We start from the raw sequence: 27,378 nt of genomic DNA, 5'->3' as shown, positions 1-27,378 counted from the left end.
CAAAAACAAAAACAAGCTGTCAAAACCTGTAGTGGTTAGAATCACTGAGATAGTTGAGAATAAAGCAGATACTTCTTTGTTTTGGATGATTTGGGAGCATCACAATCTCAAGAGTGAGATTAAAGATTCACAGATGTTTCCTGAATGATGGGGCAGACAAGCATCACCAAGAACTAAGATTCAGACAAGTGACTTATAAAGGAGCAGCAGTGATTTAGCAATAGTCTATAGATTAGAGTTACTTTTGTTTTGAGGGGGAAGGAGAGGCTTAATTTTCTTCCTAAAAAGTACACACACAAACTTCTACACATGCACACACATGCACTAGTAGAAAATGGGAAACAGCAGCTTTATTCAGGCCACCAAGAAGGAAAAGATCCAAATGGTTAAAGCAAAAAACCTTTTTTTGCTTGAATTAATAAAATAATTACTGTTTATTCCATTTTACTTGTTTGAATGTGAGGCGAGAATAATTGAAAATATGACAATTTAATTTATAATCACTATAGTCACATATAATTTCTAGATGAAAATAAGTGATTAGAATTCAAGGAGGATTAAAATATTTTTATACTAGAAATCATTGAAATTCTCATTAAGGCAAGTACTCTCTTTGAAGATATTATATTTTAATTAATAATACATTACTCAATATTCTTGTTCCTTTTTTTTTTAAAGAAACACTTTAATTCATAAAGGGTATCTCTTCATGTCCTGGAAATACCTCCTCATAGTGGAATCAAGACATTTTCACTTCCAAAATGAGTTAAGCAATAAATATCACATAATAAATATAAATAGATATATGAAAATAAATACAAAAAACACATAATAATCTACAATGTTAATTCACTCTTATATGCAAAGAGTTATCCAATTCGTGTTTGTCACATAATACATGATATGTTTTTATTTAATGATACCACTTTCTTATGCTTTTCTCTTGTGAAAAAAATGGTCTGTTAGAAATATAAATATTTTAAATAAACATACCTTCTACGCTAAAGCCAACTAAATATTTAATGCAATTGTTTAAAGGAAAACTTGTTTTGTATAAATAAATATACAATCCCTGATGATTTTTCTCACTTAAGATTTAAATTCTAGCAATATTCTAATTTGTAGTTACACTTTTTCCTGTAGTTGTTGTATATGTAAATTTGAGAGGCAATATTGTATTTGTAACTATAAATCCGTATTTGTTTATACAAGCAGGTATAGTAAATGTCTTTTTCTTAAGGCTAGTCAAGTGAAGCAGTGGGAGTGGAGAAGGAACAAAGAAATCTGTAACTGGTTGTGATCAATTAGTTATAAACACCACTGCACTCGGACCAGCATGTTTTCTAATTTAATTGAAAGACTCAATACAATATTGTCTACTTTAAGAAATGTTGTTACAACGTGTTAAAAATAATAAACAAATACAATAACATAGAACATATGGAACAGTTATAAAAATGGGTAAATTCTGGTTGTTTTGGAAAATGTAAATTGCTTAGCTATAATACAAATTAAAAATGTGAGCATTAGTTTGAATAAATAGATATAATTTATTCTGCCTGGGAAAGAAGGTCATTGGTGGTCCGTGATATAACTCCCTCAGCAAATCTGCTGAATCTTGCAGGAAATGCTCAGGCTCACTGGGGAGAGTGGATTCAGAGAAGGGTAATTTGGAATGTATGGGAGGTGCCCCTGGCGCCCTACAACTCACTGTGAATATAAACTACCCAGAATCTAAATGGAGTCAACATTTGTTTCCCAGTAATATTGGCCAGGGAGGTGGTAGTGGGGTGTGTGTGTGGGTGGGTAGGTGGGGTCTTGCACTTCTGAGCTAATGGTTCAGTAAATCTCTCAGCCATGCTCTCAAGAGACAGAGTTGAAAACACATCAGTGGGGAAGAGAAAGGCTGTTGTACTGCCTCTTGCCTCCTCCCGGCCCTGGTATGATATGCAGAGTGAGAAAGATTAAGACAGCCAGGGCCTAAGAGAGCAAGGGTGAAAAGAGAGAGGGGAGAAGGGATGATGGAGATGGGGAGAGAGGGAGACAACAGGCAGATGGTAAGTGGCTCCCAGAGCCAATTCTTCTGTTGTAGAGATTTTGAGCCTCTCTGAGCTGGAGGGTGTGGTACAGTGAGTAGAGAGTAGAGACAGCGCCTGGCTGACCCCATTCCAGTGACACTTAGAGACAGGGTCGCCTGAACCACACGCTGCCTCTCCTTGCTCTCTCAAGTTCCTGCCCTTCTTCTCCCTGCTCTGGTTCCATCCCTACACTGGGATCCCAGTTAATCTGTGGCTTCAAGCCTCTGCCTCTCCCAGGTATACCAACTGGCCTCCTTCCTTCCCTGACATTTTTGGCTTGGCCTTGGGGCTGCTCCTGTGGGCAGCCCAATGCCCAGAGCTTTTTGCAAGGGAGGCCACAACAGACCCTTCCTTGCCACCTACCTCAAGGAACTTATTTTTTGCCTCAATTCTGAACACTGCCACGAATTCTTTCCTGGACTTCAGCAAACATTATAGGATATGTAATTGCATTATGCTCAAATAATTATTTTTGTTTTATGTTATAAAAGGCATACTTACTGAAGGACAAATATAGGAAACAACTTGAAACTCTGGCTAGGGCCAATGACTGGGTTTATCAGGGGTTTTTTCCCCTAGTTATAAATTATTTCTTATAAAGAGAAAAGAACAAAATGTGAAACCAACTTGAAAGTAAGTATAAAGTATGGTAAGCCAGTTTACTTAATTTTTTAAATTTAAATTTGGTTTTAAAATTCAATATCTTATAAAATGTTTTATATTTCTGGTACCCTTATTGATATTATGCTATTTTGAGTTACAAAGCATTCTGTATTGAATTTCACTACCTACTTTTGTCATGTTCTAATGAAATATAAAATATAAGCTAATAATCTCTTCATGTCCTTTTTACTGCTTTTCATCCCTAAGTAAGCTTTAACGTTTTTTAATTGTGGTAAAGTACACATAACAAAATATACCATCTTAACCATTTTTAACTATACAGAACTATGCAGATCAATATATTAACTACACTAACGGTAGTTTAAGTACATTCATATTGTTGTGCAGCCAATCTACAGAACTCTTTCTATCTCATGCTAAGTAATTTTTTAAACCGTTACTATATGGTGTTACTAAAGCAAATGTCTTTTGGGATGGAGGAGAGCATTTCTTTCACGACAAATATATTTCACTATTAACCCTCATTGATCTTATAATAAGTTATAACAAGAAATGTATTATACAACCTTCAGGCCTGGCAGCTAAACTAGCTCTCACTCACCCTGTGACTAAAGGTATCATTCTACTTTCCCATCCTGCAGACAAGTAAGTGCATGGGTAATGTCTTTCCACAAGTGAAGGAATGCAGTTAACATGAGTACATTTCTCTATCTCCCACCTTGGAGAAAACTTTTCTTTTAAGGCAATATAATTAAGTCAGAACTTTCTGTATAAGCATCTAGACATTAAGAAGTAACTATTGATAAAATAACTGAAAATGCCTTACGGTAGAAAAAAGCATAAGTGCTTTTTATAGGAAAGAATAATTAATTCCAAATATTGACATCATATTAATCTGCATGCCTTCGAGTTAAAGCCCAGTTTGTATAAAAGAAAAAAGCGTGCGCAAAAGGCACCTACAAGGAGGAAGACACCTGAAGGCAGCAAAAAACAAAGAGTCAATTTCATTTATTAAGCTCATTCTTTTTTTTTTTTTTTTGAGACAGTCTTACTCTGTCACTCAGGCTGGAGTGCAGTGGCATGATCTCAGCTCACCACAACCTCCACCTCCTGGGTTTAAGCGATTCTCCTGCCTCAGCCTCCTGAATACATGGGATTACAGGTGCCCGTCACCACACCCAGCTAATTTTTTTGTATTTTTTTTTTTTTTTTAGTAGAGTCTGGGTTTCATCATGTTGGTCAGGCTGGTCTCAAACTCCTGACCTCAAGTGATCCGCCTGCCTCTGCCTCCCAAAGTGCTGGGATTACAGGTGTGAGCCACCAGGCCCGGCCAAGCTCATTCTTTATTATCATGGTGCTTTGATATATAATGTTATATATGATATATATAATAATTATATAAAATAGATTACATAATAAATTATTATATTGTTAAATATAATAATTATATAGAAAATTACAGAATACGTATTATATAACATATATTACATATGATATATATAATTTATGATATATAATATATACCATTACTTTTAAATATGTGTTTCTTAGACAGGCTATCTTACAGTGCTTTAACTCTTTAAAGGGTTTATTCTTGGGAGTCAAACATTAGAAATGAAGCCTTACCTTTTTAAATATTCCAGACTCTAGAAGTAAGGAACCAAGCGCCTCACTGGTGGTGTGGAAGAACTGGGATTCCCCACAGTGCAGTGGAAATTCCTGGGAGTCTCGAACCACATATTTTCCATCTACTACATCCAAAGCTCTGCAAAGAACGGAACCACAGTCATGTCAATACGCTATGAACAATGCCAAAATCTCAAGAAACCCAAAGGCATATTTCTCCATGTATTAATATATTTCCAGTCAGCCCAAATAATGAATCATTCTTCAAAACCTACACGGCGTTGTAGATAATTTGGTGCTCTCATAGCACATTTATAAATAAACCTGGATGACTTCACCCTGTGCCTAACTGAATTCTTTTAAATCCTATGCAGAAAACAAATTAGAGATAGATAGAGGTAGACAGACACTAGATGGAGAAACAGATTTTGGCATGAAAGTAATCCAATTTCATTTTCCAGTTTCCTGGTTGTTCTATGTCATGGCTTTTAAGAAATAACAAAAAGAAATTTGTAAGTTTCCTGAACACTGGAAATAAAGTGGGAACTGAATCCAAGTTAGAGAAACAATCTAGACTATGCCAGGAAATGGGAACTGTTCCTAGGATTATAATATTTATCAGATTCAAAAGGAATGGAAACTAATAAAGGCAGAAAGAATGTTTTACAGACTCTGATGTTTGCCTACCCCAAAGCCATTCCCTTTATCCAACCCTTCACTGTTCTCCCACCTCCCCCATACACACTGCCTTTGCTAATAATCCTAAATTTGTTCAGCAATTCATCCTCCATATGCCTCAGAGAAAGCTGCTCCCAGCCCCAGTAGTCAGTCAGGATTGCTCTAACCCTGGTGTCCAGTTTCCCTCACCAGTAATTGATTTAGGCAAATGCCCATATGTAACTGTCTTGCTGATATTACCACATTGATTGATGTCTCCCTGACCCTCTAAAATGTTCATACTTTGCCCTGCTTCTCTGGCCCAGTCCTGACCAATGGGATGTGAGAGGCGTCTGCTGAAGGAATGGGGCAAAAGGTCTTCTACAAGAAGAAAAAGTTTCCCTTTCCTGCAGGCCAGTGTCATGCCTGCATGTGATGAATATAATAGAACATCTTGGGACCATGTGCAGGATTAGCCTAAGGAGACTAGATTGAGGAAAAAGCAGAGAGGAAATACCTATCTCTTGATTTCTTGAAATGAGAAGCAGAATTACCTATCTCTGGAGTTCTTGTTGTGTTAGATAATAAACGTCCTATTCTTCAAGCCATTTTGACTTGGGTGTTCTTTGTTGTCTGCAGTTGAGCATCATACCTGATCCAAGGTTTGGTAGATTTTGTAAGCACAGGAATAAAGATGCCAGAGCAGAATGAGAGCTTTGAATGAAGAATGCCAGTAAAGTAGAAAGAGAACTAAAAATGCAAGACCTCAGCATCTCACAACAGAAACGGAAGCTTTTGTGGGATTTCTACAATGTTGCAAGGATATAAAGAGGAATAGAGCAAAGTGTTAACACTTTAGAGGGGCAGGAAGATCTAATCAATATGGTAATATCAGCAAGGGAGATATAGATTGGCATAATTTGTGGAACTCTATTGTGTCCTTTTTTTTTTAATTTTTAATTTTTATTTTTTGAGACAGAGTCTCGCTCTGTCGCCAGGCTGGAGTGCAGTGGCATGATCTCAGCTCACTGCAACCTCTACCTCCCGTGTTCAAGTGACGCTCCTGCCTCAGCAGCTGGGATTACAGGCATGTGCCACCACACCCAGCTAATTTTTTTGTATTTTTAGTGGAGACAGGGTTTCACCATGTTAGCCAGACTAATCTCGAACTCCTGACCTTAAGTGAGCCACCTGCCTCAGCCTCCCAAAGTGCTGGGATTACAGGCATGAGCCACTGTGCCTGGCCTCCGTACATGCTTTTTTAAAAAGCCATTATTGTTTGCATTATATAAAATGTAAAGGTACATTAGCAGCAATATATTCCTTTTTGTTTTTCCTTTAGTTTCATACTATGAAAGTAATACTTGTGTACAGTAAAGACAATATATTATGCCATATATAAACACATTTCTACCTGTGAGGCTAATATCTTCTTAGGAATTTAAATACAGTATTTTTGAAGGGAAAGAGAAACACGTATAGCTCAGGAGAATTTAAGTAACAACTGAAAAATACCTTAAAGTTGAAATGGTGTCATCGTCTTAACATGAATGTGTCTTACATCAAGACCTATTTTTATTAATTGTTCCAGTACCCTAAGTTTAGTGTTCACCTTGTCCTTCCGCTCACAAATATGCCAAAGAAGTAGCAAACAAGAGAAGACTCCTAGGACTTGAAAGCTTATTCCAACTGCTGCGGACTTACACATTGTCAGCCATTCAAGTACTAACCAGGCCCGACCCTGCTTAGCTTCTGACATCAGACAAGATCAGGTGCATTTAGGGTGGTGTAGCCATAAATTGGACTTACACATTGTAAAAAGTCAACCACAAATGTTAGGCAGTCTGCTCCCCTTAATATTTTCCCTTTTTGGAAAAACATATGTGCCCATTGACTGACTCCAAGTGACAGCAGAGATAAAAGCAATCTACCTGTGCTTCCTAAGCTTTGTATTGTCGGAGACGGGCACTCCAAAAAAGACCTATCTCTTCTTCCTAGATGCTTATGTATTACATAATTAAAAGCTGGCAAGAGTAGCCTTTTCTATGTATTTTGCTTGTGATACAATCCCTGCTTAAAACATAGGATCCTTTTGCCTGGAAATAACAGTCCAACTCACAGAAGCCTGATAAAAAACAAAATATATTATCACATATAAAACAAAAGGGGTAGACTAAGTTGGTTTAACTAGTGTATTCCTTTGCTACTGAATTTAGTCACTGCTACATTTCTAGCTGTCACATAGAGGTATGATAATTCCTTCCTGTGTAACTTGCTTAGAAGTGGGGGAAATCTCCTCTAGAAGCCACCTAGCAGGCTTCTTTTCATACCTGCACTAAACCGATCACCGGACGCAACCCTTTGAGGCTGAGACTTGAAGGACACTACTGTGCAGAAATTAGGCACCTGAAGAAGCTGAGGTTCAATTAGGAAAAAAGGAGAAGGGAGAGGGTAGAAATGGATGTCGATGTGCATTCTATCCTCTCCCTAGCTTTGTCTTGAAATACGTTCCCCACATTTGCTACACTTTGGGAGAGGTAGAGATGACACATATTTAAGATGGAATTTGAGCTACCAGAGTAGGAACTTTCATAATTTGGGCCTTGTAGCGTCTCGAACCCTGTGAACCTGCCTACTCTCCTGATTTGGGGGATAAACTAAGTCGACACAGTGTGCTATCCAAGAGTCAGTTCTCTATACTTGGGGTCATGATCTCCCAGATGGGAGGGTACACATGGCCCTGGGGGAAGGCTTAGTTTTTCAGTGGCTAGAGAAGGTGAGGACTATCACAGACAGTTCCAGGGACGGCCCTTGCTTCACCATCATTCTAAAACAGGAACTGCTGAGTGTGTGTGGTATACCCAATAACCTCTGCTTCCCCTTGAGAGGAGGAGAATGATGGGGTGTTGGCTAAATTCCCTTTCCTCGTGACCCAGATCCAGACAGTGCTGCTGTGCACCTGGCCATGGACGCCATGATTTCACAGTTTGCTCCAGGACTTGGTTGGAGGTGAGGCAAGGTCACAGGATGTGTGGGCTGAGAGGGCTTCGCAAACAGAACTCTGCTTCAGGACAGCTTCTCGCCCAGCCCCGGAAACTCAGGCCGTCCCAGGAGCATGTTCTACTTCCTCTCTAGAGTCAGTCACAGGCCTTCTACTCCTAGCAAGCTTACTGGACAAGTTTGTCTCCTGAAACACAACCTTCACAATGTATGACACAGAAATAATACACTTGAAATCGTGCCAAGAGGTCTCTAAGACCTAAAGCAACTTTGTAACACTATCTAGCATTCATTCTTTCAGCATTTTCTAGATCTTCCATGACATGTCATATATCAAAGCACACAAAGGTGAACAATTCCACTCCCTGCCCTCAAGGATATTAAGGTCTAGTAGACATAGGGGCTTATCGAATGGGCAGAAATATTTTCAATTCTGAATAATGGTTACCTCTGGAACTACACATAGATAAGTCTCCCTAGCCTAAAAGCCAACCTTAATAAATGTTTGCAACAGGAAAGACCAATTGGAAAGTTTGTTAACTTTTCTTTTCCAAAGGGTAATGTTTTCATTATTATTATTTTAATTTTTGTGGGTACATAGTAGATATATATATATATATTTATGAGGTACATGAGGTGCAAGCATTCAAAGTGTAATAATCACATCATCAAGAATGGGGCATACATCCCCTCAAGCATTTATCTTTTGTGTTACAAACAATCCAATTATATTCTTTTAGTTATTTTTAAATGTACAATTACATTATTATCACTATAGTCACCCTGTTGTGCCATCAAATACTGGGTCTTATTCATTCTTTCTATTATTTTTGTACCCAAAGGGTTAATTTTAGTTTTACTCCTGATGAGTAGGGTGTAGGTAGTCATAACAGAGGCTAAGCTTGGCTCCCTGATGAGAAATTTATGTGCCAATGGAAGCACAGTTTCCTTTGTGAATAGTCACAACTGGTCATTTATTAACGACAATAACCTCTTGGGTAAATAACATAAAACAACCGCCAAATGCTATCATATTGGTCTGCAGTCTTAGCAGAGGATAATTTATTAACTTGCTAATTATACCTCCCTTTTCTTTTTAGCACAGATATTATACTGCCAGAGTGAAAGTTTCAGTGTTAAGTATGGTACTTGATTTTACTCAGACTTAGAAGTAAGTGGAACATTTGCCAATTCATTCAATTATGTTTCCTTTTTATTTGGCTTACTTTAAAAACCCAGATTGCCCCTCTCCCTGGAGATTAAGTTGGTAGCAAAATTAATAATGGCAAGACTGTTTTCCCTTTCCCAAGTTAAAAGAGCCACATGGCTATTCTCAGACAAATCCCAGAATTGTGAGACCTAAAGCTTATATAAGAAGGGGGCGGGACTCTTTAATAAGAAGAAAAGAGAATCTCTTACTTTCTCAAGATTGACAGTGCTAGGGCCTCTCCAAAGCCCTTGAAAGTGACCCTGATAAATCTAGTTCGAGTTTTCCTAATGTTGGTCTACTCCACCAAGTTGTTCCTTAAGCATTTAAATATGTGTAGCCTAATATAAGGCAAGTTAAATAAGTTTTTTAATAATTCTTGTTTTATAGTAATGTACATCCAAAATAATAAAATGTAGCATAAAAGTTTAGGTTTAACTATAGTTTATAAGTTATAAATTGATGCTGTACTGCCATCTATTGTCTATCCAAAGAATTATTACTGTGTTCAACTGAGCCTCAGAGTTGTGATTTCAAAGTTACCAAAAAGTGCTTCCACCTGCATTGAATTGAATTATTTCCTCAAGGGAACCTAAGACACCAGATACTAGAACCACTCTTCTGAATTAAGGCATTGGTTGTAACGTGCATAAGTTTCCTGGCCACAAAGGAAGGAGAAAACTTAACTCACTAACAAATGGCACTAATAGTGTGCATGGTGTTTCTTTACTGCAACTGCTAAATGGTAGAGAGCAACCATTTACTGAGCAACCTCTTTCCTGCTAACATTAGACCCTGTATTAGATTACGGACACATACCATCAGATAATGCTAGACCTGAAAAAGTCCCTGGTGATTACCTGGTTCAGTCACTTTATTGCAGATTTGAAGAGACATTGTTCCTCAGAAACCATGTGACTGACTGACAGTGTTGCACCTGCTGGTTACCCATGTACATGGTACTGAAAGCCCAGGCTCACAAAGAGGCATCTAATGACAGTGTGAGGATAGAGCCATGTAAATCTCTCCCATCTCCAGAAATAAAACAAAACCCCACAATCTATTTCCCTTGGAAAACCTAGAATTTTGGATTTACAGAATGGGTTTTTCCTTCAGAAGCAGTGTTGTCTTCAAATTTATATTTTTTCTCAGCTGAATAAAGGATCAAATATAGCAATGTATACACACAGATTTCAGAGTCACACCAGCCTGGCCATTAGCTATATGATCTTGAGCTAGTCACTTCTTTAAGCCTCAGTTTCTTCATCTGCAAAATGGGAGTGATAAATTGTTAAGAGAATTAAATTAGGTAAAACTGGTAAAATGCTTAGCCTAGTACTGCCATATAGTAGGTTCTCAATAAGTATCAGCTATTGTAATTATGCATATGAATGTCAGTTGACATGTCCTGAATAATAATTTATAAGGAATTATATAGATGGTACTTTGAGCTAGCATATTTATCAGGATCAAATATGAAAGGAGAATGTCTAGGATGGAAGATCCCTTAGAGCTAATCTAGTGACCCAACCATACCATTTTTCAGATGAGTTCATTGAGGCCCAGAGATATTCATTGTTCAAAGTCACATGGCTAATGACAGAGTTAGGAGTAGAGAACCCACCCAACTCCTCACTCAGAGACTAATTTTAAATTCTCAGTAGATGAGTTTCATGATCACAAAATTCCAAGTTGGATGGGGAAATGAAAACAATTTGCTATGCTCATTCGAGTTTTTAAAATACAAAGCATCCTCAAAGTTACAGGTATGTAAATGATGCTACACCACTAACCCAAGTATTTCGTGTTGCCAATGGTAATAGAATGCAGAAACTCTGCCATCTAGTGGTTGCACAAGAATATCACTCCTCTACTCATCCTTTTTTGTCCAGTCAGCCTCTACTTCCTGACTGCATTCACCTTCCTGGGCACTTTGATGGTTTCTGTTTGTTTTGTTGGTTTTTGTAAAGACGGGGTCTCGCTATGTTGCCTAAGCTGGTTTTGAACTCCTGGCCTCAAATGATTGTCTTGCCTCAGCCTCCCAAAGTGCCAGGATTACAGGTGTGAGCCACCAAGTCTTTCAAAATGGCAGCCTGAAGGCTGGGAGCCATCTCCCAATATGCTGTGTGGTGCAGAAATGTCTAAGTTCCCCCTCACATCTGACCAGTGGAATGCAAATCATCTCTCCAACAAAGGCTGGAAATGTTTGCCTTAATACTTCTATCTTGTGAAATCGAGGCTTTGGGTGCTACCAAGTCTGTGAAAGTTAAGCAAGATATCTCAGGACCACTAGTATGTTGATTTTGATAATTTCGGATCACTCCACATGATTAATGAACCATGAAACTCACCCAGAACCAGGCCAGGTTCCACAAGGTTTGGATTTATTAGCATTGGTCCCAGAGGAAGAAATGATTTCATTCTGGGCACAAGCAAAGAGAAGCCAAGGCCGAGGACCAAACAACCAGGAGAATTGTGCAAATCCCCAGGAGAACTGAGGAACCGAGGTCTGTGCCTCAAGGAAAGGCTCGGGTTTATCAAGAGTATTGTGTTTCACGCGTGATTGCACATGCTCTGATTTAGAGAAGCTGAAGATCATGGCATTTTTTTCAGCTTCTCTTTATAACAGTCAAGTTGGACAAGTTTTGTTTTCAGTTGTCGAAATACAAAAGAAGATTTTTTTGATTGCTGGAATTTTCCTTTTAAGGCAATTCAAATTCTTATCATCTAATGGCAGAGAAGAGAAAATGTAGCTTTTATTTTGATAGTGTCTATACTCCCCAAAAAAAGACTAATGATCTTACTAAGCTCATGAATAACAAATTAATAATGCAAAAGAGGGTATTTTCAATTGTTATCCTTTGTAGCACCAAACAAAGCTTCTGGTGATATTACCATGGAGCAGGCAAGGAGGAAAAAGCCTGGCAGAATATGGTTATATTAATGGATACAAAAATACAGTTAGATAGAATGAATAAGATCTAGTATTTGATAGCACAACAGGGTGACTACAGTCAACACTACTTTATTGTACATTAAAAAATAACTAAAAGAAAATAATTGGATTGTTTGTAACACAAAGGAAGGATAAATGCTTGAGGTGAAAGATACCCCATTTACCCTGATGCAATTATTACACATTATATGCCTGTATCAAAATATCTCATGTATTCTATAAATATATACACTTACTATGTACCCACAAAAACTAAAAATGAAAAAAAAATTATGTGGTTATAGGCACAAGGGTAGAGAAATAGTCCTAAAGTACCAGGGGCAACTCTGAGGAGTCATCTTTGAGCCCTCCTGCTCCAGTCAATCCACCTCTGATCACTCATCAAGGGGTCCTTTGCCATCACATTTGAACTTGCTTTGAGGGACACTATAAGATGCAGCCACGTAGAACTCTTGGTTGGACCTATTGCAGGGACACCAAGAAGGATGTTAGGTACCATCTTACTTAATATCCTTTATATGGAGACTGAAGGGAAAGATTTCTCTCATTCCGAAATGCCAAGAAAAGCTTTTCTCTTTTTCACCCCTTGTCTTTTAGACAATGAGGTCCATGTACTTGATCATGAATCAATTTTAACAATTATGTAGAACTTTATGAATGTGTGTTTCTGTAAAGTAATTGTTTCTCTTATCACACTATCATTCTTTTAGTGTTCTGATCTGTATTTATTTGCATTGTTAATTGGATGCAAACTACTGTAAATCTTTTAGAGGAAGAAGTTACAGGGAGGCAGTTATAAATACAAGAAAACTGTTTCTTCCACCTCACCAGTATGACATCCATCTACTCTTGTGCATTCCAACCACTACTATCCTACTTCAAAACTTCATTATGTCTTCAATTTAGTAAGATTCCAGTTATTCTCTGCTACTGAGTGTCTCCTGCAGCCTTTAACCCATTCTAACTTTACAAATAGTTTGATCTTCCTGATGTACTGTCTGGTTTGAAAACCAACAGATAGTTCAGCACTGTCTACAGAATAAAGCCCTAACTTCATTGTCTGGTATTCAAGTGCTTTCACCTTCTGGACCCAGTCTAACTTTTCAAATGTAGCTCCCCTACACACCCTATATTCCAGGCAATTTTGTTATATTTTAGCTTACTTATCACTGATGGCTCTTTCTCTCATCTCATCTCTTTAAGGGGCTTCTGGGTATGAGTCCCTTTGTTTCTGCCGCGGCATATAATAACATCTGTCACATCACAGATGCTCAGTAAGAGTTTGCTGGCTGAGTGAATACAAAGCGCTTTCTGCAAAGGTGGTTTGATTCATGAAGATAGCAGCTGCTTGTAGAGCCTGTTGCTGTTTATGACTGTTTCAAATAATGTCAATATAAAGCTTTGGTTCAAAAGCACCTCCTCCTAACCACGATAGTTACATGCAAAACTGGTCTGTTGGTTATTACTTTCCAGAAGTCTGTGGTGATGGCACACACTTTGAAGTTAACTTTATAGCATCTTTAATATGCATCATCTGCCTATTTTGTTTACCTTTGCCCCACCTTAGCTCTCTAGTTCAAAACTCATGGCAGCAACAATTAGTAAGAGTCTCTTAAACTCTGGGGTCCCTAAACAACCTGGCACGAAACTCGTCTGCCTTAGTTAATCCTTCCAGGCACTCAAATAATTATCTTCATCAATCCTGAGCTTTGATGGCACTTACACTGCCGCAATCATCATTACTTCATGGCATTTCTAGAAGCAATAAAGTTTCAAGAGAAATTGTGTAACTGTTCCTTGTATCAAACATTTTTAAGCATTTATTGTATTTTCTGAACTCATAAACACCTACTTTTCTTATATATCATATACTCTCAACTTTCTCACAGCTATAATTCAGAGGTTTCAAGGCTCTATTCAATATATTCTTTTATATGGTGGTCTATAAATCTTTATAAACCTAGAAGTGAGAATTGAGTCTTTAAAGGTTACTTGCAAGACCTCTAAAACATTCCTACACATAATATGGTGCTTATAGTAAATACCTTTTGATAATAATATAAAACTAAAAAAAATCATTTTCAATATGAGAGAGGTTTCCTTATATTTTTTAGTTTTTCAAAATAATTCTTATGGAGGTTCATTTTTTACATTAATTTTTATAACTGTCAGTATCATCATGTTCCACTTACTCAATTTCCAAGCACCTGCTAGTTGTCTGATGATTAATACGAAATGATCAGTAATTAGTACATAATTCATAATTGTCTGAATCATATCTTTGGCTTCTGTCACTCACCTGCACCAGGTGGGTAAACTCCACAAGGGACCAAAGTTGCTTTAAGGCTTCCTAGATATATCCTTATGTAGCGACTAGAATTGTCATCAAATACCTAATGAATTAGTTCAATTAACTGGTGTTAATGTTTCAAAAGAGAACTCTAATTTAAAATCATTTCTCATGAAAAATCTTTGTGTATTAGCAACACATCAGGGATACATTTTTGCTGACTGAAGACAATGGAATGGCTGTGAAGCTGAATCTGAGATGGACTGATATTTGTCACCTCAGCTCTCACGAATAGAAATTCTCTAAGGTGCAGAGGCAAGCAGAGGGAAAAAGAGATTATCACAGTATCCCTACTCTCCATCTATTCAAATAAAGTTGTCCTTGCAAAGATGCTAGTCACAAGCTCCAAACGTCAGCTTCAAATTCCTACCCTAAGGGTGTTCCAATACCACTCTAACCTCCTTCTCCCCTCCCTCCACCTCAGACTTCCAGTTGTGGTCAGACAGATTTGTTTGCCCTTCCCATACACACAACTTGCTTCATTATTTATACGTCTTTGCTTGGGTTTTCTATTAATGCTTTTGCCTCTCCTCTTTGTAATCTTTGGCTATCAAATTCCATCAAGTCTAATTTCAAAATTCACTTCCTCCAAGATTTCTCTGATTGTAATAAATCCTGTTTCATAAGCCCCTAAAAGTCAATTTCGTGTAGCTGAAATATTACACTACAGCAAAAAGAAAAGAACGTTGTTATAAATCACAGAATTGTTTCAATACTAGTTTTTAAAAAGAACAAGAAAGCAATAAAATGGTGTGAGAAATAGTGTCTATTTTTCTCAAGTGTAGATTATTCTCTTTTTAAGAATAGGGATTATTGAGAAACATCAGTTTCATCAGAAAGAGATGATGGGTGGAGAATTTTTCAGAGGCTATAACATGACTTTACAGAGCTTTTGCTGTTACCACATGTTGATGATTATTATTTCTAATTTCACATCAAGATTCATGGTTTTTCCCTTTCCTTCACACAAATGCATCACTAGCTTTACTTTTAGGCTTTACAGCCGTCAACTGAGTGATAGTGATTAATAATGGAATGAAAGGAGAAACAAAGAATGGAAAGAAAAAAGAAAGGGGCCGGGTGCAGTGGCTCACACCTGTAATCCCAGCACTTTGGGAGGCTGAGGCAGGTGGATCGCTTGAGATCAGGGGTTCGAGACCAGCCTGGGCAGCATAGTGAAACCCCGCCTCTACCAAAAAATACAAAAATTAACTGGGCATGGTGGTGTGTGCCTACAGTCCCAGCTACTTGGGAGGTTGAGGCAGAAGACTTGCTTGAACTCAGGAGGCGGAGGTTGCAGTGAGCCAAGATCATGCCACTGCACTCCAGCCTGGGTGACAGAGAGAGACTCTGTCTCAAAAGAAAAAAAAAAAGAGAGAGAAAGAGGAAGAAAGGAAAGTGTTTCAAATAAGGTGAGGATGTGCTTTAAAGGAAGGACAATTCTATATGTGGAAATAATGTAGCTGAGGGAGAGTAGAGGGCAGAAGAAGAGAGGCAGCACAGCAGGTGCACAGCCCTGGAAGGGGAAAGCCACCAGCCCCATGTCTTCCCTGGGCTGGGTGCTGGGACTGCCAGGCTTAGCACAGGCTTCTTGTACAGCTCTTGACACAGAGAACTGAAGGATGTACATAATGCAGGGGAGAGAAAGTAAGTGGTTTTGAACTTTGAGGTTCAACATTATGAAATACCATTTTTGTAGGTCAAAACCAGTCAAATATGGCAATTTCATATAGTTGCACCTAGTACTATTTAGTAAGTGTTCGTCTAGGTTTTCCGTGAACATATATCAGTTTCTCAATTTAATCATAGGCTTTTTAGGAGCTAAGAACCATATCACCTTCTGTCTCTATAACCTGTACTCAGTGGGTATAAAACAAATGCTTTTTTTTTTCAGTCAGGGATGATACAAAACAAGTTTTTTCTTGTGCCACTGGTTGAGGCTTCCAGTACAGAGAGAGTTGAGTCACTAAACCACAAAGCATTCTGTCCCAAGAAAATATTTATTTTGTTTAACAATATTTTAAATTAGGGAGTGTTATCTCATCAGGTAGAATGATGAGGACTCTTGAGTCAACAATCTCTGCTCACAGGAGATTTTTATTCCTGCAGTCAAGACGAAGGTAGAAATTTTCACTTTGTGAAAATTGGGCACAATCTAACAGAAAGAACCACTGTATTCATATTCTTCAGTTAAAATATCTTCATATTGTCTTTGTACCAAATTTTAAAGAATATTAACAATAATTCAAAAAGGAAACAAACTTGTTTTTTATAAACTGAATAATGGTAGGACATATAAAGATGCTTCTAAAAATGAGAAATTCATAAAATTAAAAAGGAGATAATTAAATTTTATTAAAATTTTCTATTTCACACATTGTTTAAAAGGGAAGAATAAAGGCTATTGGTAGTTTTCCCAGCTTTGATAGTTGCTTTTTACTGAAAAGGATCAAAATATTTTATTAGCAAAATTAATTTCCCAATCTGTCATCCTTTTTTTTTTTTAAAAGAAGAAAATCTTAGGTTTTCCTCACTTGGGAACTACTCAAAATATTTTTCTCTTTTTTTTTTTTTCATTTTTTAAGTAAATTGATACCAGGTCTCACTATGTTTCCCAGGCTGGTTTCAAACTCTTGGGGTCAGGTGATCCTCCCATCTCAGCCTCCCAAAATTTTGGGATTACGGGCATGAGCCACTGCACCTGACCATATTTTTCTCTTGTTACCAAATTTAACAGTTACAATTTATGCTACTAGACTTTAAATATGAGAAAATCACATAACTGCAATTACTATTAATTCATTTATTTTTGAAAACTGAAAATATTTGACATCAAACCATTACATGAATTATTCCAATGGATTATTCATTTTGTCCTCTCACTTTCCTATCAATAGTTTATCTGTTTTACTAGTAGAAAAAGGAAGATATTGATCAACTGAAGAAATACCATGCAAAAACTTTGATTCTCTGCTTAAAATGTAAGCACGTTATGGGAAAGCAAACACATATGGATTATGGATTTACTATTTGCTTATAGACAGAGCCACACGCCTGTGACAATGGAGGAGGAGACTGGAGTGACGCAGTGGCAAGCCAATGAGAACACCAAGGATTGCCGGCAGCCATGGGAAGCTAGGAAGAGCAAGGAGGGATCCTTCCCTAGAGCCTTCAGAAGGAGCACGGTCCTGCTGAAACTTTGATTTTGGACTTCTAGCCCCCAGACTGTGAGAGAGAAAAAGCTGTTAAGTGACCATGTTTACGGCAACTTGTTATAGCTGCCCCAGGAAACTAATATACCACGCTACCCCAACGTGAACGTGCATTCTAAAAGACAGCTTGAGGAGAGGGCAACGTTTAATACAAAGATGAAATAACAGGTATTTCTGGCATCAGTAATAACTCAGAGGAAGAGATCTTTTTAGGGATGCTGGCCTTCAGAGTATTTTTTAAATGAGGCTTGGCATGTGCCAGTCTCTTCCAGGGAGGTGTAGAATGGGCTGTCTCTTAGTAAAGCACTCTACTAAGCCCTGTGGAAGGAAGAACGATAAATAAAAAGATGTACATGCCCTTTAAAGTCATCCAGGCACTCCAAAGACACCAAAAGTCCCAACATAAAAAGGTGCTGTCTCAGGAACTAAGAAACCTTAAAATAAAATCAAGAAGTACTGAGAGAGAATCTCTGAGCTAAAGAGAACTGTGTATCTCTATATCATCCATTCCTTTAAATCCCAGCCAAGTTACACCATATCAAAGATAATTCCTGGTGGCTAAAGAATTAAATGCAGAAACATCAAATCATAAAGATTAGGAGCGTATTATGGCATATTAGAAGGGAAGCAAAACAACTTCCTAAGATTAAAAGCAATGAGAGAAATAAAAAAGAAAGGCTAGGTGCAGTAGCTCATGCCTGTAATCCTAGGACTTTGGGAGGCCAAGGCAGGAGGATCAATTGAGCCCAAGAGTTCAAAACCGGCCTGGGCAACATAGCAACACCCTGTTTCTACGAAACAAACAAAAATCAGCTGAGTGTGATGGAGCTTGCCAGTAGTCCTAGCTACTCAGGAAGCTGGGGCAGGAGGATTGCTTGACCCCAGGAATTTGAGGTTACAGTGAGCAAACATTGTACCTCTGCACTCCAGCAGCCTGGGTGACAGAGCGAGATGCTATCTCTTAAAAAAAGAAGAAGAAAAAGAAAAGAAGAAGAAAAATATTGGTAGTTTTACTATGCAAAAATAAAAATTTCCATACATTAAAATATTAAAGGCAATAACAAGCCAAGAAAATACTTTCAGCAAATATACCTGATGATTAGTTAAGAGCCATGCTAAAGAAACCATATAAATATATAAGAAAAATATTAGCAAACCCAATGAGATGAACAAGGGAAATGAAAAAAATAAAGCATTTGAAGAAATAAAGGGTTAATGAAAATATTTTCCCAACTTCAACTTCCCTATATGCAAATTAAAGTAACAATAGGATACAATTTTATTTGTTTTGTTTTTAGAGAAGTGGGTCTCTCTGTTGCCTAGGCTGGAGTGCTGTGGCTATTCATAGGTGCAATTATAGTACACTGCAGTCTCAAACTTCTGGCCTCAAACGATCCTCGTGCCTCAGCCTCCCAAGTAGTTGGGACTACAGGTGTGCACCACTACACCTGGCTTGGGATACAATTTTAAAATTGATAATGTCCAATGGTTTAACATACTACTTGGGGGTGGGGGGGTTATATTAATTGCTACAGTCTTTTAGTAAGCAATTTATTCATACTTATCAAGAGACTTAAAATGCTACTATACCTATCCCCTATAACTCTACTTTTAGGAAATGATTTGAAGGAAATAATTTTCAAAGCATTCAAAGATCTATTTATAATATGCTTATGGTAATATTATTTATGATAACAAAATTTGCAAACAACCCATTCAGGTAATGACTAAGTAAATTATTGCATATCCATATTATGGAATGCCATTTATCCTTTAAGTCATGGGGGCAAAGCTTGTGATATAATGGTAAGTAGAAAAGTAGAATAAGAGATTGCGGCCGGGCGCGTTGGCTCACGCCTTAATCTCAGCACTTTGGGAGGCCAAGGCGGGTGGATCACGAGGTCAGGAGATCGAGACCATCCTGGCTAACACGGTGAAACCCCGTCTCTACTAAAAATACAAAACAGTAGGGCGAGGTGGCGGCGCCTGTAGTCCCAGCAACTCGGGAGGCTGAGGCAGGAGAATGGCGTGAACCCGGGGGGCGGAGCCTGCAGTGAGCCGAGATCGCGCCACTGCACTCCAGCCTAGGCGACAGTGCGAGACTCCGTCTCAAAAAAAAAAAAGAGATTGCATGTCAACGATGTTACATATCTAAGAGCATACTGAAAGGAAATACACTAAAATCTGAACAAGAATTCTCTGGCTAGTTGGATCATGACTGATTTCTATTCTTTCTGTATTTTCCGAAATTGACATTCATTCTCTTATAATAAGAAAAACATTTAATAAAAATGTTTTAAAACTCCTAATAGGTTCCTCAGGGAAGCTTAAACAAAGATTTTGAGTGGCAGTAATAGAAGGTAAAACTCCGATGATGGAACAGACCTTTTTACATAATTTAATAAAATATTAATGCATAAATTTTGCCTGCCAGTCTCAATTTCTTTTTCCCAGTTTCTTAGGCCAATAATTCCCAATCTAGATCTTCGAATACTTCACTAATTTTTTCTTGGATGGTTTCCAAGACACCATTTGTTTTTAAAATTTGCAAGGGCTGGGCACCGTGGCTCACACCTGTAATCCCAGCACTTTGGGAGGCCAAAGTGCTTAAGGTCAGGAATTAGAGACCAGCCTGACCAACATAGTGAAACCCCATTTCTATGAAAAATACAAAAATTAGCTGGGCATGGTGGCAGACTGAGGCGGGAGAATCACTCAGACTCCTGGAGGTGGAGGTTGCAGTGGGCCAAGATCGCGCCACTGCACTCCAGCCTGAGTGACAGCATGAGACTCCATCTCAAAAATAAATAAATATAATTAATTAATTAAATTTGCAAGGAAAACAATACTGCAGAGAAATTCACCCTGTATGATGCAGCCAACATCTGTTTTGACACTTGTCAGAGAATTAAAAAGCAATCATTACAAATGATTGTAATGTAATTTTGTAGGTTAGGGGCAGTGACTCATGTGTGTAATTCTAGAACTTTGGGAGGCCAAGGCAGGAGCATCATATCAGCCCAGGAGTTCAAGACCAACCTGGGCAACATAGTGAGGCCCTATTGCTACAAAAATTTAAAACATTAGTCAGGTGTGGCGGCCCCTGTAGTCCTGGCTACTTGGGAGGCTGAGGTGGGAGGAGGATGGCTTGAGCTGAGGAGTTTGAGGCTGTAGTAAGCTATGATCACACCATCCTGGTTGACAGAGGGAGACCTTGTCTCTAAAATAATAATAATAATAATGACTTTGTAGTGCTGGCAGCTAGATTGAGGAGTGGGACAGGAGAACACAGAAATTAACAGGAGAAGGTCTTTGTTTTGTTTTGTTTCCTGTTGTGCATCATTTCAAAATCATTTATTCTACCTAAACAGGGGACAGGGAACAAATAATGAAGGGGCACGCTGATTCCATTCATTGTTTGGTTTTTCAGTGATCTGTATCTCTTCATTTACCCTACAGCTTCTTTTTGTTATCCATACACATTTTGCAGAACAAATCAACAAATCCATAAACTGAAACTGGTAGAGATTTACAAGTAAATCTTTTCCCTTGCAAACTGATCCAGGATAAAATCTTCTGATTTATTATTCTCTAGTTTTTCTTTTATATCAGGGCTTAGCACACTAAGGCCTACAGGCCAACTCTGGCACACCACCTGTTTTTGTAAATAGAGTTTTATTGGAAGAGCCACACAGCGATTGTAATACAGCCATGTCCATGGCTGCTTTACTGCTACAATGGGAGAAAGTTGAGCAGTTGCAATAGAGACTGTGTGGCTGACAGTGCCTAAAATACTTACTACCTAGACCTTTAGAGAAAAAGTTTGCCAACCTCTGTTTTAGGAGTCTAGAGGCTTGCTTGGCACAGTGTCTTCTTTTTGCACTTTTATAACCTTCATTGAAGAGGAATAAGCACTCCTAAAACTCTAATCAGTATTATCAGATAATTGTATTACAACTCAAGGTCAAGTTTATCCAATCCTGGATAAACTTAAAGACAGGAAAAAATTGTCCACAGTCTTAAATGCAGTTCAAAATCTGAATAATCCTTAAATTTACTTAATTTTTTTTGACTACTGTTGTAGCTATCCTCCAAAACATCCCACATGATCCTCACCTTCTGGTATTTACGCCCGTGTCCTCTCTTATACAGAAGTGGTGATACCTCACTTCCAAGACTAGGTAATAACAGTGTGTCCCTCTTTCTCCTTTCTCTCTCCTTCTTTCTTTCTCTCTCTTTCTCTCTCAATCTCTCTCTCTCTCTTTCTCTCTGATATATCATTTGCTCTGGGCCTCTAGCCAATAGCCATTGAGGAACTGAGGCCTTCTGATAACAGCCTCATGTGTGAACTTGGAAATGGATCTTCCAGTCCCAGTCAAACCTTTAGATGACTAGAGCCCTGGCTGACAGCTTGACGGCAACCTAAGAGAGAACCTGAGCTGCAACCAATCAGCTAAGCTGCTCCTAAATTCCTGATCCACCCAAACTGAGAGATAATAAATGTTTGTTGTTTCAAGACACTAAATTTTGGGGTAATTTGTTACATGGCAATAGAAAATTCGTGTCTTTACCTCTGCCACTACTACTGCATATATATATATATATGTATGTGTATATATATATATATACATATATATTTATGTATGTGTATATATATATATATACATATATATTTCCCAGTTTCTAGCAATTAAAAGCAAACAAAAACTGTCAGATGCAATCTTTTCCTTCAAATGGACTGTAAATTAGATCTAGCCCAGGTCTCAAGCTCAGAAATATCATGAACTTCAAACCAACTGGAGACTTTCCTCTATACTATAACAATTCCAATATCAGCCATTAAAGCAGGTTTCAATGACTCCACACTTTTGCTATAGCGACACTAGTCAAAGAATTAAATCCCAGATAATATGGAGGCACTGGAATCAATAGAACATTCACCCCAGGAGGACTGATAACCCACGAGTACATACTGATAACCCAGATCCCAAAGCATAGGGAAACCAGAGCTCAGACTTCTCAGGCTTCCAAACAGCTTCTAGTCTCCTTTCTCCCCCAGTTTGACCAGAAGAGGTGCACAGTATGAAGATTGTCTTATATTTGTGTAGCACTTTATACCTTGAAAAGCAGTGCTTTCACGTATATTATCTCTTTATCCTCACAGCAACCCTGACTTGCTGGTTTAAAATAAGAGTTGTTTTATTTTTTGTAAAAACAGAGAGTGATCATATTAGTGTAAGAACAGAAAATAGCGGCTGGGCATGGTGGCTCATGCCTGTAATCCCAGCACTTTGGGAGGCCGAGGAGGGTGGATCATGAGGTCAGGAGTTTGAGACCAGCCTGACTAACATTGTGAAACCCCTTCTCTACTAAAAATATGAAAAATTAGCTGGGTGTGGTGGCGCGTGCCTATAGTTCCAGCTACTCAGGAGTCTAAGGCAGGAGAATCGCCTGAACCCAGGAGACAGAGGTTGCAGTGAGCCGAGATGGCGTCACTGCACTCCAGCCTGGACAACAGAGTGAGACTCTGTCTCAAAAAAAAAAAAAAAAGAAAGAAAAGAAAAAGAAAATAGTATCTGATTATTTTTGTGACATATTAGGATGTTTTACAAAGAATGTGTAAAGCCCAGGGGTTTAATGGAGGGGCCTCAAAGGCCGAATCAAGGGTTAAGGAGGACAGGCGGAGGTGCACGTCGTGGGCACATTGCCAAGAGTCTACCAGAGAACTCCATTTTTTTGCACCTGTTTAGCAGAGCCCAGGTACACTTACCAGCATAACTCCTATGTTTCGGTTAGAGATTTGCACCCTTAACTCTCAATTGTTCAAGCCCTGCAATAACCTACTGATTTCCCTTGGAACATACTTAACTCCCTGGGGGGTAGGTACTGGGTCATCTTTCATCTTTGTACCTACCACAGCTTGTAGGACAATGAATTCACATAGAAGGCCCTCAACAGATGTCTGAGAAGGGACAGAAGGGAGGAAATGAGAAAGGGAGTGAAGAGCAGGTTTGAAGTACAATATGGTTTTCTTCAAACTATATAATCTATTGTATTGCAAACTATTTCAAACAAAGTTGTATAATTTCTCTTGATGGACCTCCTTCCGTTGAAAATTTCTGAAGTGAGCAAAGTCATGCAGAAAGCATTAATGAAAGTACAAAGAAGGGTGGAAAACTCCTCTTCGCATTGACAGTGATTCATCTCCCAAGGAATCTAGATTATGAGGTACAATTAAGAGTCATTATTTGAATATTTCACTCTCAAAGAGCTTCAACAGACAAGAGGCATTTTGAAGACAGCAATGATTTTTGCCACGCTAGAATTAATATTCTGGTCATTAAGAACATAATCAGTTTTTAGATCATTGTTTTCACTAAAACAGCATCATACCCACAAGCACTTATAATCTGATGCCTAAGTAAACAATGTAAAGAAACCCCTCCATGTCAACATAGCCTTGTGGGTGGCAAATTCATCATGTCATTTGCATGTGATGATGATATCTGGTTCTATGAAGCTAGAGTGGGCCCATACGAGATGTTAGCCTTGATAGAATTCCCAGGGAGCCAGCTGGCCCTCTGTAGGGTGGGTGCTGTAGGGTACAGAAACATTCCAAAGGGCCCCTTTGTCACTTCTGCAGGCAAGTCCCATGACAAACTACTTAGGGTGTTCAATAACAAAAATACAGCACACTACAAAACAGTGTGGCCATTTCTGTGTGTATTTTTCTCCCCTCATAGGGTAGTCTGTCCACCTACGGGTGGAATAGTTAAGTCAATAAAACAGAACACAGTAACTTTTTTTCAGATTGGTATATTTGTTTAACTGGAACAAGCAAGTTATTTGCCCATCTAGGTTCATAATCTCATCTTATTTTTTTTTCAACTTTTATTTTAGAATTGGGGGGCTTGAGCAGGCTTGTCCCAAAGGTATATCGCGTGATGCTGAATTATCTCCTTATCTTACAGCGTAACTCAGACATCATTCTCAAGATGGCTTAGAATCTAAATGCTTTAATTTAGAAAGACTGTGTGAAGAAAGAATCTGCACTAAATGAAAGATTAAAGTGTACAGCTAAGAATGTACTTATATCATACTTAAGCAGGTTGTTGACTATTTTGAGAGAGGTTTATTCCAAAGTGGGGTTTAGGAGACTACATGGCAGGGGACTAAATGAATTCATTTTTAGGAGGCTGTGGTAACTTGCCTCCAAAGACAGTCCCTACGCCGGGTGTGGTGGCTCAAGTCTGTAATCCCAGCACTTTGGGAGGCTGAGGTGGCTGGATCACTTGAGGTCAGGAGTTTGAGACCAGCCTGGCTGACATGGTGAAACCCCATCTCTACTAAAAACACAAAAATTAGCCAGGCATGGTGGTACACACCTGTAGTCCCAGCTACTCGGGAGGCTGAGGCATGAGAATCACTTGAACCCGGGAGGTGGTGGTTGCAGTGAGCCGAGATCACGCCACTGCACTGCAGCCTGGGTGACAGAGCAAGACTCCATCTCTAAACAAAAACAAAAACAAAGACAGTCCCGACAATTGCCCCCTCTCTGTACTGCATGCTGCTCTTCATGTTGAAGCATAGTTATTTTCCTCTCCTGAGCTGCTTGTAAGAGGTGCAGCTACCCGGCTACAGACGCCCCATGGAGAGGGAAAGGCCACGAGATAATATGGGAAGAAACTTTGAACCCAACAGACAACAAGAACTGAGGCCCCATACATGTGACCCCAGTGGAGTGGCTCAGCCAGCTCCCACTATTCAAGCCACCCTAGCTGACGCATCAGGCATGTGACTGTAGGAGCCATGTTACACGTTCCCACCTCAGAAAGTCCCAGATGCATGGAATCATTACAAACAATAAAGAATCATTATTTTAGTTCACCAAATGTGGGAGTAGATGTTATACAGCAATAGATAACCGAAGCAGGCTAAAGTCACATAGCCTTGTGCTAAAATCCTTTTTCTTTCTTTTTTTTTTCTTTTTGAGACAGGGTCTTGCTCTGTTGCCCAGGCTGCAGTGTAGTGGCACCATCATGGCTTACTGCAGCCTCAGCCTCCCAAGTAGCTGGGATCACAGGCGTGAGCCACTGCACCCAGATAATTTTTTAATTTTTTTTGTAGAGATGGGGGTTTCGCTACGTTGCCTAGGCTGGTTTCAAACTCCTGGACTCAAGTGATCCTTCTGCCTTGGCCTCCCAAAGTGCTGGGAGTTATAAGCCTGAGCCACCATGCCCAGTCTAAAATCAATTTTTAATAAAAATATTATACTGGGTCATTTCTTATGAAAATCATCCATAGAAAATCCAGTTGTTCTAAGCATTTATTAGGAGAAGCCTGAAATCTAAATATATTTTAGAAATGATGGATATATTCAAAGAGGATTTTTAAAAATAATATGTAATATATTTCTGAATTGATCTCTTACTATTTTAAATGAACAGGGCAGTAGGAGAGGACAAATAAAGAATCAATAGTACTAAGCACCTTGACAATTTTAGTTTAATAGTAATAACTACATTTTATCCAGTGATTGCTATGGCCCCAGCACTGTGCTAAGTATGCATTTTACATCTGTTACCTCATTTAATACTCACAACAAACCTGTGAGATAGGTGTTATTAGTTGCATTTTATGCAGAGGAGGAAACTGAGACTAAAAGAGGTTAAGTAATGGGCCTACAGTCCACAGGAAGTTGTGGAGCTGGGATCTGAACCTGTCCGGCGTGACCTGAAAGCTGTTTAACTATTTACTGTACTATAAGGCCTCCACCTTTAATAATAAAATGGTTTCATCATTTGGTTACTTTCATGCTCAGAAAGGAATATATCCCACAGTAATAATAGCTAAAAATAAAAGCCATATTTTGGCCTAGAGTAAGTGACTTAAAGTATTTTGTATGCAACTTGGCATCCTTTTGCATTTAAACTATGGTATTTGGCCAGTCTCATCTCATGCCACATAGTTCCTCTAGAATTATATATATATATATATATATATATATATATATATATATATATATATATGGATGTAGGAGAAATTCCCACATACAGCATGGACATTTTCCTTTTGTTAGTTTATTTTATAGTCCCTAAAAGAGTATTTGTTTTATAAAAGGAAGAACTGAGGCACAACCATCTCATTCCAATGATTTATCCAGATCAACTCTCCCCCTACTCAAGCACATGTCATCCTTTCATTATTCAGAGAGGGCATAGCCCTGATTAGCAAGGCTAATAGGTGATATATTCCACATAGAGATGGAAAATAGAAGGAAATGAAAATAATTTTGCCAAAGGTTAAAATGTTCAGGTCATCAACTCTGCCAGCCTTACAGATTAGTTTTATCCATTTCAAAGAGTCGAAAACACTGTAAAAATCTCCATAAAGAGAAGTTGTTCTAATACCAAGTGAACAGCAGCTTGGGTTGTTTCTAGAACTTCAATGAGCAACTTGCATTCTCAAAAGATCAAGGGAAAGGATACTCTGGTTTATCTGATAAAAAGTTGGAGAAGATGCCTCAACTGAGAACACCTGATCTCTTACTTCCACAAAGCTCCTTCACAGCCTCTTAGCTTTGCCAAGTTGGGCTAGAATTTGGGGTGATGCTTTGATGCACAGAAACGACAATGAACTGAAGGACTGAAACACCTGCCTTATGCCAA

At 38.5% G+C, this 27,378-nt stretch overlaps 1 protein-coding gene across 1 annotated transcript in view; it reads right to left on the bottom strand.

The window, feature by feature from the left end:
* The window catches only part of CRYBG1 (crystallin beta-gamma domain containing 1), a 210,030-nt gene that overhangs the window by 116,792 nt on the left and 65,860 nt on the right, over window positions 1-27,378 (bottom strand). The window contains exon 2 of the mRNA XM_031012027.2: window positions 4,329-4,467. Within this exon, the coding sequence (XP_030867887.2) occupies window positions 4,329-4,467 (139 nt within the window). The remainder of the gene's footprint in view (window positions 1-4,328; window positions 4,468-27,378) is intronic.

Source organism: Gorilla gorilla, chromosome 5 (genome assembly GCF_029281585.2).
Source record: "Gorilla gorilla gorilla isolate KB3781 chromosome 5, NHGRI_mGorGor1-v2.1_pri, whole genome shotgun sequence".
Taxonomy (NCBI): domain Eukaryota; kingdom Metazoa; phylum Chordata; class Mammalia; order Primates; family Hominidae; genus Gorilla; species Gorilla gorilla.
This window is presented reverse-complemented; position numbering and strand designations above follow the sequence as displayed.